General features: G+C 31.8%; 1 protein-coding gene across 2 annotated transcripts in view; it reads right to left on the bottom strand.

Moving 5' to 3' along the window:
- The window catches only part of Pcdh11x (protocadherin 11 X-linked), a 598814-nt gene that overhangs the window by 544062 nt on the left and 32398 nt on the right, over positions 1-22354 (bottom strand). For both annotated transcript variants that reach the window (XM_051141350.1, XM_051141351.1), the window contains exon 2: positions 10819-11402. In XM_051141350.1, the coding sequence (XP_050997307.1) occupies positions 10819-11358 (540 nt within the window). In that variant the 5' untranslated portion in view covers positions 11359-11402. The remainder of the gene's footprint in view (positions 1-10818; positions 11403-22354) is intronic.

Here is a 22354-nt window from a genome sequence, read left to right as displayed (position 1 = left end):
TTTCCTATTCAATTAGGTTGTATATGACTGCGTTTGGAATGTGTGAATTACATAGTGTTGTCCTAAATCACTTTCTTGCATATATTGAGATGCACATGGAAACCTGGATAATAAAGAAGCACTCATGTGACCGACTTAGAAGTTGTATTTAGCTTAGTACATGCTAATTTAATTCAATGACAATTTTTCAAGAAATGACAATTCTTTGATATATGTTTTAAAATGTATCAAATTTCATGAATGAAAATGTATTGATAAACATTTAGACAATTCTATTAAAATTATAGACATCGTCTGTGATCAAAATACAGTTTGCAATTTGGAAAACTGCTGATATAATCACTAATATAAAGGTCTGATAAGAAGCAAAAATTAAAATACTATATTATCAAAGTGAGTGAAATCTTTCCCACCTTTTGTAGTTAAATTGATTTTGTTATCATCAGAGTTATCTTGGTTTGTAGTAACCGCTGTTAACTATATGAACAAGACAATTGCTTGAAATGAGTTTATTTATTTTTATTAGGACATGCTAAAGCAGGCATACTGCCTGTAAGATGGATGTGAGTTTCAAATATGTTTCCATATTCATTTCAGCACTTCAGCTTCTGGACAATGTCTAATGAAAGATATTCAATGTGAGAGTTGGTAATTAAAATAAAATTCTGCATCATACCTATACAATAAGTTACTACTTACACAACATTGAAGATCAAATTAAAATTTGTGGTTAAGTAATAGATTTGCTGTATGCTAATAATATTCTAGATATATGTATTGTTAATAATGGGTAATATTTGATTCCCTGACGCAAAAATTAGGCTAATGCACCAAACCAGAATTTCCTAACCCCTTGGGTCAAATGAACTTTTAATGGGATATTTACATTATTAAGATATTTACATTATTATTCATAACAGTAGCAAAATTATAGTTATAAAGTAGCAATAAAAATACTTTTATGACTGAGTGTCACCACAACATTATGAACTGTATTAAAGGGTTACGGCATTAGAAAAGTTGAGACACACTGCATTAAAGAAATAAAAACACATGATGTAAAATTAATTGCATGGATGGAGACTTGTATTTGTGCCCTCATGTTTTGAAATGTTCATTAATCGAGAAAAAATATTGAAAACAATTTTGATATAAATTTGATTATGCATCAGCAATATCTATCATCTTCAAACCATCATAATGTAAAATATAAACCACTCTGATAGAAATTTTTAATACTATGAAGCTAGTACCCATTTTTTCTATTTAATAATACTATTCAATGTTTTGGTCCTACAAGCAATCATTCTTTGGGTATGAAGTTCAAGCACTTCTGTAAGTCATCCTCTATTTAGGCTATAGGAAAATAACTTTATGATAAATAGCAATTTTGAAAAATATAGAGAGGAATCTCAATCACATTTATCATCTGAAAACTTTCATTGTTTAGATCTTGCCCGGAAGTCTAGTGAGTCAGTGTGTGGAAGCAAAAGAAAGATAGTTTCAGTTGGGCAGTGGTGGTGCACGCCTTTAATCCCAGCACTTGGGAAGTAGAGGCAGGCCAAACGCTTTGAGTTTGAGGCCAGGCTGGTCTACAAAGCGAGTCCAGGACAGCCAAGGCTATACAGAGAAACCCTATCTCAAAAACAAACAACACAAAAAACACAAAAAAAAAAAAAAAAAACAAAACAAAAATCAAAAGACAGATAGTTTCAGTCATGATTAAGGAAGTGAAAATCTTGTACACAATAATTGAATTCTTACAGCCATTATGTCAGCATTGCATGTCCCTTTCATGCCGATTTAGCAGTGTGAACACTACATAAAATGAACAATGTCAGCTAAAAAAAGATTCATCCTATATGACTTTGATGATATTCTGTCTGCTGCTAGATAATTCTTTACAAGCTAATCTTTTGCCAGCAGACATAAGCCAGCCTGAGAGTTATACTTCTAAAATAAAATGAAAGTATAGGTCAAGTTAGTTCAATAGTTGACTTCATTCATATTAGGTGGTAATCCCTTATTTTTTGGTTGTGAGCCTAGCCTTTAAAAGCTGAGCCATCTTCATCCCCTGGTGTTAATTCTCTACCTAAAAACAATTAGGTACAGAATTAAAAAGAACAGGGCATGGAACAAAAATTTGAAAACTAGGAATAAATGCAGAAGTTTAGCATTTGAGAGTTTCTTTTTTCTTATATCTCTATGCATTCTGAAATATTACACAAAAGAATAATAAATACTTATTTTGACAAATTGACTAGTTGCCTAGTAATGGAAAGTTAAATATATGTTATTTTTACATTTATTATTATTAAATTAAGGCTAGTCACTATTCTGTATTTGTCATTATGATAAATATCACAATCAAAAGAAGCATGGAGAAGGAAAGGGTTTATGGGGCTCATAGGTTATAGTACATCAGCAAGGGAAGCAAAGGCAACAAGTATGGAAGAATGCTGCTTATTGACTTGCTTTCCATGGCTGTTTTATGCTTAGCCACACAGGACCTCCTGCATAGGAACAGCACTGCCCACAGTAGCTTGTGCTCTACCACTTCAATCATCAAATAAGATCGTACCTGAAAGTCATGCTCACAAGCAAATTTGATGAAAGCAATTCCTCAATTGAGGTTCCCTTTCCCCTAGTGTTTCTTAATTTCTGGAAAATTGACAAAAAACTAGCCAGCACATGTGACATATGTGTAAGAGTTCCTCAAGGAAACATTTACCTTGTTGTGGGCCCAGAACTTTAAATTTGAGATTTACAAAGGCTAGCTATAGATAAGGGGATCATATAAAATATTCACGAAATAAGTGTAGAACAAATGAAATTATTTAATTCCTCACAGTGGAGTTATGTTGTTATATAGAAATATTTATCAAGAAGTCTTCTCTGTTAAACAAATAATTTGAAAAACAGCTTTCAAAGAATTAAAGTGATTGGAGCATGAGTTTTATTAATTTAGTTATCATTTGTGCAAACTTCAATTGTTTTCTACATGAGAGCTCTAGATGTATAACCATCCTTCTGTTTATTCTTGTTAGAAGTTCAATCTTAAAATAACACCATTAGGTTTTATATATGCTTAGAGCAAAACTGCCATCACTTGCATATTTATGGAAAGATTCTTGAAGAATTTAAATTGTGAAAAACTATCACATTCTTGAAAGGTACAGATGGATACACTACTTTAGCTCATGCAAGAATCAGTGAACAATGTTCTAAGAGAAGGATACATGTCCTGTCAGCAATGATGACATTTTCACTTTTCCATTCCCAAAAGTACTTCTACTAAAAGGTATCCATGATACTACTATGCTTCCTAAAGCATTAAAAATCAGATTATGGTCAGTTCTACATTCACTTGAAAAGACCCTCAAAGAACTGCAATTCATATGAACAGTATATTTGGTGGAGGTGGAATGTCTATTTGTAGCTGTTACCATAGTAATAACTTTCTTCATGCTAAGTTAAAAGATGTAAATGTTCCTGGAATGTATTCTTAAAAAAAGTTTAAGTACACAGGGGAAAAAGCAGAATGAGATCATAAGAGAATGAAATAATCAACTTTAGAACATCACAATCTAAATTTTTATCCAACTACCTTCACTAGCCTTCATTTTGCATTTATTTTTGGAGGTATTTGACTTTAATGAAATATTTATTAGATATTAACTAAGCAAGATTTTATTTTCTAGATAGTTGATATCTATATACACTCTCATTTTCATTAATGTAATTATGACTTAAAGCATTACTCTCAAGTGAAAGTAATCTATAAAGTTCTACACTTCTTAATTTATTTATAACCATTAAACTGTTTTTCTAAAATTTATGCCTCCTTGGGTTATTTTGAAGTCCACTTTGCTCTTGTTAACCATTTATTTTATTATTTTCATTACTGAGAGCTAGGCCTTTAATATTCTTTTGTATGTAGGGTTCTGGAAACTTATCCTGTGTTTACCTTGCCAGACAGTTTTAGGAGGATCCTTCTAAGTAAACAATCATTTTCAAAGGGGCATGGTGATCCTCCCATGAACCAAGAACAAATGTTAGCATAATGTAGAGCTCAAGATACCAAATCTTGAAAAATGATATTCTAAAATCCTTGCATTTAGAAGGGCCAAAGATATAAAGCACAAACATAACATTACATATCTCTCTTACGAAATCCACTATGAAAAGATCATCATGAAGAGATGGGAAAACAAAATCCAAAAGCTCTCATGGTGATAGAAGCATAGAGAAAATATGATTTTTTAAATGACATAAGAATGAGATGTAAATACAGCAGTTCCAAATGGCAGAAACAGTATATGGGAAAGCATTCATATTAACAGCATCATGGTCATATGGAGAGGCAGGAGGACGTAGAGACAAATGAAGAGAAGGAGGCATCTGATTCAAGAATTAAGCTAAGGAAGGTAAATATAAGACTTTTTTATATTGAACTAGTTCCAAAAGTAAATGTGGAGCCAGTGTCATTGATTGAGAAATAAAATTATGTTGTCATATTTTCTCTGTACACACACATAAAATATGTATGAAAAAGTAAATTTAGTTTACGTGATACTACGCTTAAAGAAAATAAAGCATCATATTTCAGGGAAATTACCAAGGACTAATCTTAAAAAGTAGATTAAAACTATTGTTTATAGAACACATTTCTTCAAGATGTTCAGGAAATATGAAAACTTTTTATTATTTTATTAATTACTATATAATCATCACTCTTTCAGATAAAGATATGTTTCTTTGTTTTATAGAAGAATAATTGGAGATACAGACATCAAGTTTGAGAATTGAAATAATATATTAATATACGTATCAATATGGGCACAGGGATTGGCATTATCATCAAAACAAGGTTTGTTTCTTAGCTCAAAATGATTCTTTAAAGAAATTTTGACAAAATGTCCTTGCCTCCAAAACTCCTGAAGATTTTTGGTGAAAATTTTATTAAACTAGATTTGAAATTCAAATGTATTTTATGAATCTGAAGATTTAAAATTAGTCTATGGCAATGTGAGTAGCTCAAAGAAATTATTCATTCATGACAATAAATATTTTCTTCCTTCTTATATTAAAATAGGATAGCATTCCCATTAGTAAATTCTAAGGAGGCAGTGGCTATATTCTAATCTATTTTTTCCCATAAGATTTTGTATTGGCTGCTCACTAAAAGAATTGAATTTAGATTATTAGATTTGTAGTAAGACACGGTGGGTTATTTACTGTTGTACTATGACAGATTATGTGGTCTTTACATTTTTAAAAATGTCAGTAACTTGAAATGGTTAAGTGTGCATATATAAACATAACTATACATATATAAGAAACAAAAGAATAAGGAATATTCTTGGTAGTACTCTTCATGTGATACATATGTAAATAATATCTCAATGACAAGGTTAAATTAGATATGTAAATCAGTGTATACCTTATATATTCAATGTAGTCAAAGTTACACTTATTTCTAATGTGTCATTCTTATCATAAATAAATGTTACCTTTTCTTAGTTAAACTATAAATACAGAGATCAATACATGCAGTAATTAAAGCACAGTGTTATTAAATATTCTTCAAGTATGTTAAAAATAAAAAATAGGTTTCTTAAAATGGGTCATATGTAATTATCTTTAATGTTTCACAACAGATGAAAACTATTCAAATATCTGCAATTGTATTATTTAGTTGCTATACTGTGTATACAGTATATGTGTTAATTTTGCAAATATATGTGTTCATATATTGTATTTCAAAACACCTAGCCCTCTATTACTGAAAATTAACCTAGATAAAGGGTATTATACTATTTTCATAAACTAATACTGGCAAAGATGTGTATTCCACAAGGAAAAGACTAGTAAATATGGAACATTTCAAAATATTTAAGAATATTAGGCTCTGAGTAATTAGACTTAACTGAAGTCCACGTTTAATTTCTTTAGGTGCATCTAATTGTATCTGGATGCTAAATGGCACTTCCAAGAATACTACATTGAAACTTAATTTATACTCAAAACAAAGCATTTGATCTAATATGCTGTTATATTATTTCTTTTTTCAGATTTTCTGTACTAGTTTCATGAAGCTAAAGTAATGAATGAAAAGGAAGACAATTAATTATTAAATATTTATATTTTTATGTGTGTGTATGGGAGCATACATGTGCATGTGTGTGTGTGCTTGTGAATGCATGCTATGCCTACTGTGATCCATGTGTGAAAGTCAAAGGGCAAACTTAGGTGTCAATTGTGTCTACCTCATTTGAAACAGTGTCACTTGTTTGTCACTGTGCTTATCAATCTAGCTGGCCTCAAAAGTTCCATGGTTCTGTTTCTCCCAAACATCGCATCATAGCTGTGCTGGGATTACAGATGTGCTCTAATATATCCAGGATTGTGCTGTCTTAGAATTGTAACTCGTGTACTTATCGCTTGCATGGCAAACTCTTTACGCAATGAGCCACAGACTCTGCTTCTAGTATTTTATTTTTTTATGTTTATTTTAAACATATGAGTGTTTTGTCTATATGTGTGTCTGTGTGTCATGTTCTTGGTTCAGCAGATATTGGAAAAGGCTATCATAATCCTCCAGAACTGGAGGTATGGGTGGTTGTGAGTTACCATGTAGGTGCCGGAACCAAACCTGGGTCCTCTGCAAGAGCAACGAATAATCTTACCCACTTAGCCATCTCTCCAGGTTCTTCTATTTTATTTTTAAGTGAGAACATTTTTAAGTTATGTTTATATTTTCAGCTAAATAAAACATTTGTAAAAAGTGCCTATTTTGAAATGTTGATATCAATATCACATATTTATAAAGGCATTAAGTCATATCAACTATTTTATAGAATAAGTATAAATAAAATAGAACTTTTAGCAAAATTACCTTATTTGCTTAAAACTTACATCTATTATATAAAAAACTCAGCATGTTACCCATACATTAAGTTTTGAACTAAGATTAAAATGTAACTCCTTACTTCAGTGCCAGTTTTTCTACAGTTGAATATAAGTGTACAATTGCTAAAAGTGTAAACGAAAAAGTTTATAGCAAACATATTACATTAGTGCATTTCCTCTAATATGTTGTTGTTTGCATCCCACAAGATTCTCAGAAGGGTCTTAGTAAAAATATATCCTCATTTGTTAACTGTAAAATGAAGTGTTACTTAGAAGTTTATCCTTTCATCTTTAAGACTATTTGAATTTATATTCTTTAATTCTATGATGTGCAGATTATCATTTCTGATCTCTGCTGGACAGAAATATAAAAGGACAATTAAATGCTAATGACTTTTAGGCTCCCTAAAAGCTGGTGTTATTATCAAAGTGAACCTCTAGTGAGGAAAACCTACAAAATAAAATTTATTTATTCATAAATGGGCATTTATTACTGCTGTCAGTTTTTATTAAAATTAGAATGTAACAGTAGTAGGATCACGTAATATTCCATTTAATAAGTTGAAAATTAACCTTACCACAAGTATACAGATGATTAATTTAAAGCTTTGAATTAACTTTACTATTAAAAACTTGGAATAATAATACTTTTTTGGTTTATGGGATAATCTGAATTAAAACTTTACTAAAATACTTATACAGTAATGTTTTAGTATTATTCTGTTTTACGGTACTATAAGCAGAACTAATTTGACCTTTACATATGTATTTTATATTACTCTAGTTATGATCAACTGCAATTTTGCTATTCTGGTCTTCAATAATAGTAGATTAGATTAGATTAGCACTAATTAAATATCACTCTATGCTGTAAGATAGCAAGTCTTCTACAAAAGTACTATTGTTTGTCTACTTACTTTCAAACAGTAAAGTTTACTAACATTTATGGATCAGTCAAAACATGCTTCTTTTTCTTGTTTTTTAAAGCTATCTCTTCCACAGAATATATGCCACTTTCATGACAGGATGTTTTTGTAAGTCAAAGCGCATTCATTTAATGTCACCAATGTCACAGCCTTTTGTGTGCCAGAGGCAGTGCTTTGTGTTCTTTTCTCATTATTTTAACAGGCACTCTGAACAGTATTTGTTCATGATCCTATACAAATGCCAAAGTACTTTAGGTACACTATATAGTTATTTAGTTGTACCATATGTTTAAAGCAAAATAAATTGTATACTGCATTTCCACAATTTATTGAAAATCCTATAGTAAGACTGTCTTTATCATTTGGTAAACTTTTTAAAGAAAATCAAATGAAAACAAACATTTTATCAAAGTTGAAATGATCCCAAGAGGTTTGTTTAATTTAAATTTGTTAATGAATGCTCAAGACAAATATGAAACTGTATTAGTCGTCCTAAAGTAGAGATGACAAAAATTGTTTCTTAAATGAAGACTAGCATTTTAAAAGATGCCAGTTTTCAAGATGTCCAGTGGAGAAACCCAGAACAGTGATATTGTCTGATTTCAGTTTTCTAAGTTGCTGTTTTAATTTTACCTGTTATTCTTATTTCCTAAATAAATCCTATGTGTTTAGAATCTGATGAACAGTATGATAGTCACTTATATATTCATGGCTACTAAAATCAATGTAAATTTAAAGGATACTCTCAAATTAAGCAGATTCAGTGGATACAAAGAAGTGTACGCAGTTTGAAGGAAGAAATGATAGGGATATGGGAAGAGTTGAAGAGAAGTGAGTGGAAGAACTTGATCAAAGCACCACATACACACATGAAATTCTTAAATAACTGAAAATACAATAAATGAGACAACATACACAAAGCTGATTCAGTTCATTGGTATTCTTAGGACATTTTCAAGTAATCAAATAACATATAGTTAAAGGCTACCCTTTTACCTATCAAAAACTGAGAATATTCTCCTTCACAGTAAGTTTTACTAAAATAGGTTTGCTTCAGAGAGTAATTCTATTATATAGTTTACAATGTAAAATGTTATGGTTCATATTTTAAGTATTCAAATATTTTAATATATTTCTTTTTAAAATGTTTTATGTATTCATTTAACATCCCACTCACAGCCCCTCCGTCCTCCCAGTCCCAACCTCCTATCCTCTCTTCTTTCCCCCTTCTCCTCCTCAGAAAATGGGAGGCACCCATACTATCTCCCCACATAAACTTCTAAATATTTCATGCATGCTCCTCTACCCTGTGCGTAGCGTTTATTCTTCATACATCTTGCCCTTTAAAAATTACTGCACAATTCACACACTATTTTTAAGAGAAAAAAGGGTTGGGCGTGGTGGCGCATGCCTTTAATCCCAGCACTACGGAGACAGAGGTAGGTGGATCAGAGTGAGTTCAAGGCCGGCCTGGTCTACAAAGCAAGTCCAGGACAGCCAAGGCTACACAGAGAAACCCTGACTTGGAAAATAAAGAAGTAGGCTGAAAGTGAAAAAGAAATGTGCATAAAATTATGATCCTGTGTTGTTTCCAATACATGAGAGAAGTAAACCTCATTGTAGAGAGCTAATCAAAAATGATTATTTGCAAATCTTCTAAACCATCTCTTTTATATCACTACTTCATATAAATCCTTCTCTTTAAATTATTACATATATTCAAGTATCTGTATTAATTTGAGCTCACTCAAAAAGACTGTGTTTTTCAATTTCTTTACGAAGATATGAATCTAATGAAACAACAATGTCAATTGAGCAATTTTCCCATATAATATATCTCCCAAATAAAAATACAAAGATTGTAATGATCAAATGAAATATTTATATGTATATGTTTGTTCAGAAATTTTCAACAATACGCATAATGTCAATTTATTTTGGTAATGTATACGCTGAAAACACTTAAAGTTTTGAGTATACTATCTATATCAATATATTTTCAAATGTGCTCAATATATGAAGACCACTAAGTACATTTTATTATTTCACATACCCATACCTGAGCTCTCAACTATTATGAAAAGCTTCCCAATAATTAAAAAACAGCCCATGAACTTGGTAAATGATACCTCTCTGCACATATTTGAAGAACATGCCATTTCATGTTTTCCTTTGTCATTCCTATCACAAGACTCAAATCAAGACAAAGCAAATCCTTTATTTTAACTGAAAATTTTTGGCAAAAAAAAATGTGATTACCTTTTTTTATAGTAGCAAAAACATCGGCTTTCAAATAATTCAAACAAAACAAATATTGTAGAACTGAAAGAATATAGTCCCATTTTTTGGATTGGGAAGATGATTATAGAGTTAGCCTTGTCTTGAAATCAACATAAAAATTTTATTAATAAACCTAATATGTTCATAAATTCTAGTAATAAAAAGCTTCTAGATGGGGACATAGTGGGAGGATATGAAAGGAATTAGGGTCGGGTAATCTGGGTACATATTATCATAATTCATTATATACATGCATGAAATGCTCAAGAGCAAATGCCTATTTACCTCTCATAATTTTGGCATTTTTAAAAACTTTCTCTGAAACAATCATTTAAAAATTAATTGGGTTATCTAGTCATTCTTAACATTTAAAGTTATGTATCTAGTTGAAATTTATGACAGAGCTATGACTAGACAGATTCAAAGTCAAATAACAGATAGTATGTTGATTTGTAAATAGCAGAGCTGAACTCCTCGCCTATGGCCTATATATGTTAATGGAGCACAAATATTTGAAAGAGCATAAATATACTGTGCAGTTTTCTTAACTCATGTGATTGCAAACTGTACATTAATGATTTTTTTTCTAGTTGTATTTGCATAAACATTGAAAAGTCATGATAATTAACGCAAAAATACCATAAGATCTTTCACTCTATAAGAGAGTTAATACCTCTAATAAGCTGTTTTTAAAACATACCTTAATTAGATGGTAGTTTTGGACTCCATTTATGCCGATGTCAGGATCAATGGCTGCCGGAAGAGAATATCGAGAGTTTATAGCTGAGTTCTCTGGAATTGATACGTTGATGACAGTTGCCGGAAATAAAGGTGCATTATCATTTATGTCTTCTATCAGAAAGCGTATCTTAACCAATCTAAATATTTCATCCGGCAAAACAGCAACTTCCACTTCGTAAAAGCAACGGGCATCCAACAAGATTCCAGCACATAATTTCTCACGATCAATGCGAGCGCCAGTGGTGAAGATCTCACCAGTACCTTCTTCAATCCGAATCAATGGTACATCCCCGGTTTTGTAAACTAGTTTGAACTGCATTGGTGTGGTTAAGGACTTGTCGGGAATAAGAGACAAATTGAGGTCTTTCAACAAGTCGCCTATTAGGACGTTCTCTGGCATTTCTTCTCGGACCGTATAATTCTTCTCCTGGGCGCCAGACTGAAACACGACACATGCTAACAGGACCGCAAATATATACGTCCCGGACAACAAGTCCATACCAGTCTCGACACCAAAGGTACTGTTTGTCAGCCCACCGTATACTGACATTGAAAAGAAAACAGAGGGAAGGGTAGAGGTAGGGAGAAGGAGAGAGAGAAAATAGGGGAAGAGAGAAAAAATTATTAGAAAGCCAACCAAAAATGTTCATATTAATTAAGTACTGTTTTTTTTATATTTTTATTTTTTGGTTTTTCGAGACAGGGTTTCTCTGTGTTAGCCTTGGCTGTGCTGGACTCACTTTGTAGATCAGGCTGGCCTCGACCTTACAGCGATCCGCCTGCCTCTGCCTCCCGAGTACTGGGATTAAAAGCATGGGCCGCCACACCCGGCCTCTAAATACTGTCTTAAATTAAAATCATTCAATTAAGTATTATCATTAGTGAATAAACAATTATACATTTCTATGCTTAGAAAAAAGATAAATGAAGCATCACCTATGGTAGTTAAAGGAGATGTGTTTATTAAGAACAGTTCACTACTAAAGTTGTGTATATATTTTAATATATAAAGATATTTAAAGGAAATTCATTTATTTAAATATTGAATTCGATGGCCAAGGAAAATAAAATGGTTTTTGTCACAATCACAAAAATATACAATTAGTTTTTTACTCAGGATTTCAATCACAATTGTTTTACTAGCAATGATCATTTAATACATTTATCATATTTTCAGTTCTGTGCATAAGATGTACAATTGTTCAGAGGAAAGTACGTAAACCATATTGACACATGAAAGACTTAGTCAAGTCTAAATTCAAAGAAAAGTGTTATAGAATAAAAAATGTGTTATGTGACAGGTGGGAACAGATAGCACCAATTTGATTTATTGACAAAAAGGGTACTTGAGGACTCCCAAACATTCCAGGCTATTAAAAAAGCTATAAGTTGCTATGTACATACTGATGGCAAGACCTTATTGCTAAGGACAACATTTACACAACCAATTGAACATAGAAAAGTGAAGCTGTCACCTATCTAGAACATCCACCTTTATGGACACATGGTACTGGAATATACTTTGCCTGCTGCCAAGGAGAAAGGTAAGCACCAATCCAGCTACATGTGCTTAAATAAGAAAAAGTTACCTGCCTGTAAGACAAACTGGTGCAATAGTGGTAAAAAATTGTGGCAGTAACTAATATTTAATTTGAGGAAAAGTCCGAGATGTAAGCCATACCTAGTGCTGCTTGGCTGACAAAGAATCTGAGAGTAGATAAGCTAGCAACCTATAGGAAAACCAAATGCTACTGTTCAGCTAGAGGAACAATCAATAAAATGAATCTTCGTGGCATTCTACCATATTCCTTAGATCGTTGCCTTGCTCAGCCATCATTAGAGAATCTTCCTTCTACAGCAGATGTCATAGCCAGACAAAATGCGGAATGTGAGACACTTTGGAACACACAGGTCTAAATGGGATGTGTCCATCAAATCCTTTCTTTTAGAGGTCAGGGTGTGGAAGAGGAGACAGAAAGAGTGTAAAAGCCAAGGGGTTATAGGACACTAGGAGAACAAGACCCTTTAAATCAATATTGTCAAACTCATATGTTCTCATAGGGTCTGAAGCAGCATGCATAGGTTCTGCAAAAGTCCACACCAGGTCCTCGGCATTTATATTGTTAGCAATTTACTATTTTTTAAATGGAACTCCTGAGTGCGTGAATGAGTGGGTCTCTGTTTCTTGTGCCCTATCTTGGTCTCCTTTCCTTTTGTTTGTTTTGTACAATTCTAATGTGTTAGTTTTTGTTTTATCTTATTATTTAAAAATTTTTTATTATGAAGCTGGAGCGATAGTTAGGAGTAGCACAATGCCTGGATTTTGGTCTTAGCACCTACATGGCAGCTCACAACTATTTGTAACTCCACTTCTGAGGGATTTGAAGCCCTCATCTGAGTTTGAGGGCAGGGAAAACATCCATAATCATAAAATAAAAAGAAATATATCTTTCAAAGTATTAAATACAAAAGGGCAGGGGAATATGATGAAAGAAGAAGGGTGGGATGGGGAATGGGAAGATACAAGTGAAGGGATAACAAATAAGTTGTAAACTGAATAAACTACTTAAATAAATAAATAAAAATAAATCCAAAACAATTTCTTTCTGCTTTTATCTCATGAAAATCTTATAGTTGATATTAATTATCCATTTTCATTACTTTTAAGTGTGTGTTTGCATGTGTGTGTGTGCATATGAGTATCAAACATTAGATACCCCTAGTACTGGAGTTACAGAAGGTTGTGAGTTACTCAAAATGGATGTTTAGAATCAAAGATGAGTCTTCTAGAAGAGCAGCATGACAAGCATTCTTAGCTTTTGAGTAATCTAATTCTTTGATAAAAACCAACAAATAACTTAGATTTCTATAAATTGCTTTTTTAATTTTTGTCATTTCTCAATTCCTGTTGTCAAAATGGCTTGCTTGCCATAGTCCTTTGACATAGTAAGTAACATTTAATATCAATATTTTGGAATTATTGGTGTATTACCGGGTATAGTGGGGCACATCTGTAATTCCAGAACTCAAGGAAGCAGAAGCAAGCAGATCTCTGAGTTTGAGTCCAGCCTGGTCTATTAAACAAGTCCAGGATACCAAAACTACACAGAAAAACTCTGTCTCAAAAAAACAAAAATATAGTAAAAAAAAAAAAAAAAGGAAACGTTGTACAATGTTATATAATAAAATATGAAAGCAGTACACCAGTGTAATAAGCACTATCACATGTTACATTTTTATACCTAAATATGAGTAATTGCAGCTATTAAAGAATACAGCATTTTTTTCTTTTCTTTTCTTTTTTATTAATTTATTCTTGTTACATCTCAATGTTTATCCCATCCCTTGTATCCTCCCATTCCTCCCCCCCCCCTGTTTTCCCATTATTCCCCTCCCCTATGACTGTTCCTGAGGGGGATCACCTCCCCTTGTATATTCTCATAGGGTATCAAGTCTCTTCTTGGTTACCTGCTGTCCTTCCTCTGAGTGCCACCAGGTCTCCCCCTCCAGGGGACATGGTCAAATGTGAGGCACCATAGTACGTGAGAAAGTCATATCACACTCTCCACTCAACTGTGGAGAATGTTCTGTCCATTGGCTAGATCTGGGTAGGGGTTTGAAGTTTACGGCCTGTTTTGTCCTTGGCTGGTGCCTTAGTTTGAGCGGGACACCTGGGCCCAAATCTGCCTATCATATTGTTCTACTTGTAGGTTTCTAGGACCCTCTGTATCCTTTTATTTTGCTATTCTCCCATGCGTCTCTCATTTAGAGTCCCAATAGGATTTTTAAAAGATAAATGTACTGATATACTTAAAATTCCATTATAGAAGAGTATTAATGCAGCAGGCATCTAATGATGTTATCAATATTTATTAGGAATTAGCAACATTAACAATGTTTCAGCAATGATTCTAAACACAGGAAGACATGATATAAATAGCTTTTTGTGTGAATAAAACTGGCAGAAAATGTGCTATTAACCCATCCCACTATATAGCTAGACATCTGCATTTAAAAATATAATCATATGTAAATAGTGAATTATATGAACTGAGAATAATAAAAATCTGCAATTTTAGCAAGTAATATAACAAACAAATACTTTTTTAACAACTGAAATAGTTTACATCATGAACTAGATAAGTGTTAAACAAAATATTTTATAAATTGTGGTCATAGAACCTCTGAAACATGCTTTATATATCTCACAAATTTTGTTTGTTTAGATGCTGGTGTCATTTTTAACTTGCTGATATATAACAATGAGGAAAAAGAATACTGAAGACATGCTCAATTTTAGTAAACAACAGCAAAAGATTATTGTGTGCAGTCCTTGTATTGTAAGCATTATTCAGTTCATAATGAGTACTGGGATTGCACAACATAGAAACTTGTCCAAGGTCTGCTCTCTTGTGAATTACTGGTTTCCTTTTTACTCTTATGAATGTTCAATTACAAAATTCTGTCGATACCATGAGTTAATGTGTACACACATATGTACACATATGTATTCTCTATACACTGAATCTAGGACATTTAAAAAATGTATGTCTTAGTAATTTTTATAACTACAATGCAAACATAAGCGGAATAAAAATGGGACAATGGCTAATGTTTTAAAAGTACCACTCCATTCTTATCCTACCCTTAAGTATTACACACTATTACAATTAGCAGAAAAAATGATGTAGAACGTTTTTTTAAAAAATGCATACATGTTGCACTATCTCTGAATGAGAAAAAGAATTAAAGCAATGACCTAATTCCCAGAACTCCCTCTCAGTCCATTCTAGATCTGGTCCATACTACCTTTAACGCCATTGTCAAACTAAACATGTTTTGGGGTTTTAGATTTTCAAGAGAGTGTTTCACTGAAAACTAAACATTTTAAAATAGGTTTCTTCATTTGAAACATTTTGAGTGGTTTTAATACCTATAATAAATGTAGAGAGAAAAGACAATAATAATTCTGAAGCTTAAGTGAATGTGTATAATGGAAATGTCATAATGGAAATAATTGTTGTTCAATTATCTATAATTAACATATACTAAAAAAATAAGCCAATGCAGTCAATATTAGTTTCTATCTATTAATAAAACATATTTATGACTCTATGAATTCTGATTGAAATGAGCCACTGTACTTTTAATAAGAAAAAAACTAAAAAATGATATATATTCTCTAGTTAAGAATTAATAACACATAAATTGAATTTGTGGGATCTTTTACTGCATCTCAAGATTTCTACACTAAGCAAAGTTATAGTTACTAAGAAGCTACATGTGAACAAAACTGATCAGATTCCTGCTCGTCTGCTCTTAACATTTGATAATATTAACAGTGTTGAATTTCTGTATATGGACTCAAACCTGAATCTACCAGGATGTAAATATCCATGTTTAAATAATTCCAGTCTCCAAATTTTCATGCTAGCACTTACATTTACTAATTGAAAATTTTACTGTTAACTTAAAGAGTAAATCATTCTTGAAATGATCACTACTGTAATGTTTTTGCTAAAATTACATATCATTGCCCACTTTTAGGAAAGATTGATACATTTAACTCAATTACTCAGGGAAAATTTGCTTATATATATGGCTATAGTTTTCTCTCTTAGTGGAAGCATAGCCATGGATTTCATTTTCCCTCTATTCACAAACCTTTCTGCCACAGACTAAAGTCAACTTTTAAAATTAAAATGGAAATTAAAATGAAAGCAGAAACAGAGAATTAAAAATTTCTACCTGTCACAATAGTACCTGTGCTGTTTATATATTGTTACTTTCACACACTGTATTGTGGTTGTTTAGGCAGTGCTGCACATATAACAAGAACGGTGACAATCAGAGAAAAACAAAAGCATAAATTAAATAAGCACCTCTAAATATATAAAAAGAAACATAAAGCTGAATATTCACTTTATGATCTGAAAATTTCAGGTACAAAAAGTAATTAAACAGAGAGACAAGGCCACTCATTTTTGCAATTCTAGAAAGTGTGCATCACAAAGTAATGTACAAACATGTTCTCTTTTGTTTGGGAACAGTGTTTCAATCTTAGGGTTTTAAGGTTCCTGGAGGGGCCTCAAATTCCTGTGTTCATTCAAATAAACCTTGTGCCTTAGCCCTATGAGTAGCTAGAACTATAAGCACCCAACTACAAACAAAATACTTCAAATGTTTATCACAATAGGAAATATTCATAAACTATAATGTTATTTTCATTTGCAGTATATTTATTTATTTATATGTGAAATACTAGTTTATATACTGTAATAACAAGATGTTAAAATTTTCTAAATATGAGCCCCACAATGAAAAAAGGTATATCCTTATGCTGTTCAGTCTCCAAATTCACTCAGATTATTTTATATTATCTGAAGGCAAAACAAATCTTTTAACATCTACAAGGTATGATATAGGTGCTTACTTTTTCATGTTATTGTGAATAAGAAAATTTTTTAGAAGAGTCAGTAAACAATAAAGTGGTTCTCAGTGTTGAGAAGAAAAGTAAGAATACTTAGATAAAGAGGAATGGTAACAAGAGGTAAACACTATTCTATCAAAGAATGACCTTTGAAGAATACAAGCAAGTATTTTATTTGCCCTATTTTACTCAAGTACTTCTTGTGTAACTCTGAAACATGACATGTTCAAACAAAGATTTAATAAAGTATACAATTATATGAAATGGTATTTGCATTACTTTTTTCATAAAGACCTCTTTTACTATAATCCATTTTATACATGTATAATTTTCACATTTGGGACTAAATTTCTCTGAGAAGGGGATTACAATAATATTTTTATCTAAAATATTTATCAGATATTGATACATGTGAACAGTTGAGAATTGATATGGTATTCTTTAACATGATTTCAAAATCTGTAAAAATTCAAGCAGCACTTAAAGGTTACTTTAAAATGATTTCTGTAGTTTTCTAAATCAGACTTTGAGAATACCATTTTGCAGATGAATTGAAGATGTATTGAAGATGGCAACTATCACATTGTTTTGCGTTCTTCAGGTGAATTTTACTTTAATGGAATTGGTAAATAAGTATAAGATGTTTTGAAAAATTTCTGAGTTAAAAATTTAAGTGATTGTTAACATTTGCCTTCACACTTTACTCTAACTAAACATTTAAGTAAACTGAAACCTGATTTCAACCAGTTTCTTATTTAAACTTTATAACAATTATATAACAGTGATTTATATTTTAGAACACTTATACATCTATTTCACACTTATAAAGCTTCTCCAAATGATCACCTTATAATAGGGTACAGGATACTAAGAACTTCTCTATGTATAAGGGAAAAATAGTTGCATGCAAAAGAAAAGAGAAGTAGAAACAAAGCCTTTGTTACTTATGTAATGAATATATTACTAGGATTTCATAATATCAAAGAAGAAGTCAAGTGGTAAGAAACATTGGCATTTAACAAAAAGGGATTCAGACACTACAATTTTAGGAATTTGTTGGAAGATTTTGTGTATATATTATATGTATATGATAGATTTGTCACTTCACCAGGTATATGTTGAATCTAGATATTTAAAGGTAAGTGATATCTTTTTTAACATCAGTTCTCTTGAATTATTACAATAGTATAATTCTAAACAGAAACATAGTCCATATTGTGTTTATTATGTCAATGTTTAAATTCTCTATATAGAAAGATAAATTAATATTTGATATTAATTTCCCAGTTCGCTAAACAAATAAAATAATTGTACTATCTGCTCAAAGCATTTTAACAGATTATCCCTCTACCAACTTGCATACTACAGCATGACTTAGTATGTTTTAACTCTGCTGCTAATTTTTCAAAATCATGATTTAAGTAAAATCATTAGTTAAAAAAGCAAATGAATTATATCACCAAAACTGTGAAAAGATTATTTTAAGACAAGATTGCATGTGATAGCCTGTAAAAGGATTCCAGGTAAAATACTGATAGTGATGAAGGGAGTAATATTTATCATATGATTGTTTCCAGCAATAGATGGAATAATTTCATCCTTAATACTTGAATTCATTTCCCTGGGGACACAATGAAGCTCTCCCTGGCAAAATGACTTTGGAGTGACATTATCCAAATCAGAAAATGAACATCACATACCACTAGCTTAAAAAAAAGAAAAAAGCAGGAAATTTTTAAAATGACTCTTCCTACCTGGTTTATAAACAGCATAAAGTACTTTATCTTACAGATTAAGTAAGTTGCTCTCCTATTAGTTCTGTTTTGTCTAAACATTTCAACATTATTTCTATGGGGTTTTTGTTTATGGTTTTTATTTGTGTCAGCTCAAAATCAAAGCTAGCTGATGATTACATTTTTATTGTAATTAATAAAAAATAGAAAACAATTGAAGAATGATGGCACATGCAAGCATAATGCCACATTTATTATAATTTATTTAAACAGTATATTTAAATTAAGAATAAAATTAATTATGCAAAATTCTCCATTTTAAATGAGTATTGTAATTATAACTAAAATACTAATTCTTATCTCTTCATTATTTATTCAATAAATTCACAGGCTGTGTTACTCTAGACCTATAAAATATAATTATAATGACTTTTATGGGGAACATACAAAGATAATTTATATATTTTAGTATTCTATTAGTAATCTTTTTTTCCCTAGGTTAATATTTAAGAGAAATACCTTGCAGATTTACTAAAGTTCCTCAAATTAATAATTACTTATTTCACATTGTATGACTGTATTGAAATTCCATATATAAACATAATATTAATTTTGTCAAAGCAGTTTAAGTTTTGAGAATTAAAACATATGCTATAACCATATTTATTTGAAATAAAGTCTGAAATATTCTTGTAATCTTAAGCAATAAAACAAATGCTGAAATATTTTGTTTTGTTTATCCCTTTTAAAGTTATTCGATTCTTTAACGCAAATGATAGAATAAGTTATCAGATCTGAAACTGTCTCACACTTGCTGTAACTGTCATCCATGATACAAAATTGTGAACATGTGCTGTACTAACTCTTCCTGTAACCTCTCAAAGAAAAACTGAAGCCTGAGATATTCATGGTAAAAATTGATTTCATCAGCAATTAATCTCATAGGTAACAGAAGAACAAAGTCTTTGATATCAAGTTTCATTGTGTCTACACTAGGTTTATTTACAACATTACAGTTATATTTTAATTATATTTATATAAATATAGGTAGTTCAGTAGAGTAGCTCGTGCCTAATATAGTTTGTAAAACCTAAATTTACATTGTAAAATTCAATGGGATAGCTGCACTAAGATGAATCTCAATCTTAAACACCCAAATCTGCCCAAGGTCTATAATATTAGGCGATGGGCATAAATGCGCGCGCGTGCGTGCGGGCACACACACACACACACACACACACACACACACACACACACACACACACACACACACACACCGAGCTAATATACTTTCATGTTCATTGGTATTTTGCCTGCCTATATGTCTTTGTAAGGATGTCAAAAGACCTGGAACTGGAGTTACAGACAGGTGTGATTTGCCATGTGGGTGCTGTGAATTGAACTTAGGTCCTCTGGAAAAGTAACCAGTGCTCTTAATCACTGAATCATCTCTCCAGGTCCAAGATTAAATGACATTTCTACCATCATAGAAATGTCTATTTCACAATTCTTATCTAGAGCAAGATGACACTGATCTTAATCTATGCATTCATTCAGGACAATAAGATTATAAAGAGTTTACTTTATTCTTAGATGAGTAACAAAAAAGAAGTCTACAATGGAATTGTACAATAAATCTCTTATTCACTTAGTAATATATCTTGAAACTATTAGGCAGTAACTATTTTTGTGACGTTGGCAACTTGTTAATACAATAAAAGAGAATACAATCCTCCATTTTAGTTACTGTTTTCATTTTTAACTAATGCATAAACTGTTAACTTGAATTGTAATGCAACTAAATTCCCATATGAGAAAAATCTTGTATTTGGAAACTATATATCCTTTAGCAGTTTTATAAAATTTGGAAAGATAGGATGCATCTATCAAAATGACATAAAACCTACAATCTTTTATAATTAATATACACTATTAAAGTCTAAACTTATGAGTTATAATCCATTCATCACAATAAACATATTGGGCAGATTGCTTTCTCTGTCCATTTCTATTATTACCTATAAGTATAATTTCTTACAACTTTTGATTGTCCCTTTGGCTTTCCTCTCACTTGCATCAGAGCTGAAATTTTTGCACAGCGTAAACAACTTTCTATCACATGGTATTTTTCTATAATAAAGTAGTTATTTTGTAATTTGAGACTTTGCAAAAGTTCACTTTTGAAGAAATGTTAATACAATGGATTGATATGCAGCCCTGGCTGATCTAGAACATACTATGTGGTGCAGTTTGACTTTGAATTTGCATTGATCCCCCTGTCTTGGGCTTCTAGGTTCATGGAACATACATATATAACCATAGTTGTCTGGAAAACTGACAAGCATTTCATTGTAATTGTAAATTTTACTTTTTTCAAAACTTTTCTTAATTTTAAATTTAAAATCATGCAGTGTGCGGATCTGGATCAGAGAGGAGGTGAGAAGAACCTGGGAATAGTAAGTGGAGAGGAAACCACAATCAGAATAGAATGTATATCAATAAAATAAGTAAAATAGTTTTATTCATTTCTTAGAGTCCACAGTCAAATTTTGCCAAGATAGGGTAAACAAGTCCTCAATAGTTCCTACCTCACAAATATGTCTGTCAGATATATTGGGCCGGAAAGTTGCAGATGATGGTCCAAAATCATAGAGAATTTTGTGTGACTGTTCAGGCAGCAAACTGTCTCTGACATCTTTTCATTTGGGAAACTGTTAACCTGCACTCCCTGTATGCTCTTTAAATTAATTTTATTCCTTCTCAAGTCTCTGATTGGGTTGAAGACAAGATAGATTAGTTGTACAATTAAGTTTAGTTGTTTAGGGGTTAAGATGTTTTTGGGTCTAGATAGATGTTTTAAGTTAATAATGATGAGATATAATAGATACTGATTTATATTAAGAATTTAGATGCACCATGATAGGAAAGATATTTTCTTTTTTTCCATTTTATTATTTTATTCATGTTACATCTCGATTGTTAGCCCTTCCCCTGTTTCCTCCCATTCTTCCCTCCCTCCCACTTCCCTCCTTCTCCCTTCCCCTGTGTCTGTGATTGAGGGAGACCTCCTCCCCCCTATATATGCTCTTAGAATATCAAGTCTCTTCTTGGTAACTTGCTATCCTTCCTCTGAGTGCCGCCAGGCCTCCCCATCCAGGAGACATGGTCAGAAAAGGGGCACCAGAGTTCGTGTGAGAGTCAGATCTCACTCTCCACTCAACGGTGGAGAATATCCTGTTCGTCGGCTAGGTCTTGGTAGGGGTTCGAAGTTTAATGCCTATATTCTCCTTGGCTGGTGCCTTAGTTTGAGGAGGACCCCAGGACCCAGATCT

Source organism: Acomys russatus, chromosome X, assembly GCF_903995435.1.
Source record: "Acomys russatus chromosome X, mAcoRus1.1, whole genome shotgun sequence".
In the NCBI taxonomy this organism is placed as follows: domain Eukaryota; kingdom Metazoa; phylum Chordata; class Mammalia; order Rodentia; family Muridae; genus Acomys; species Acomys russatus.
The sequence above is the reverse complement of the archived record's forward strand: the minus strand, read 5'-3'. Positions and strand labels throughout refer to the sequence as shown.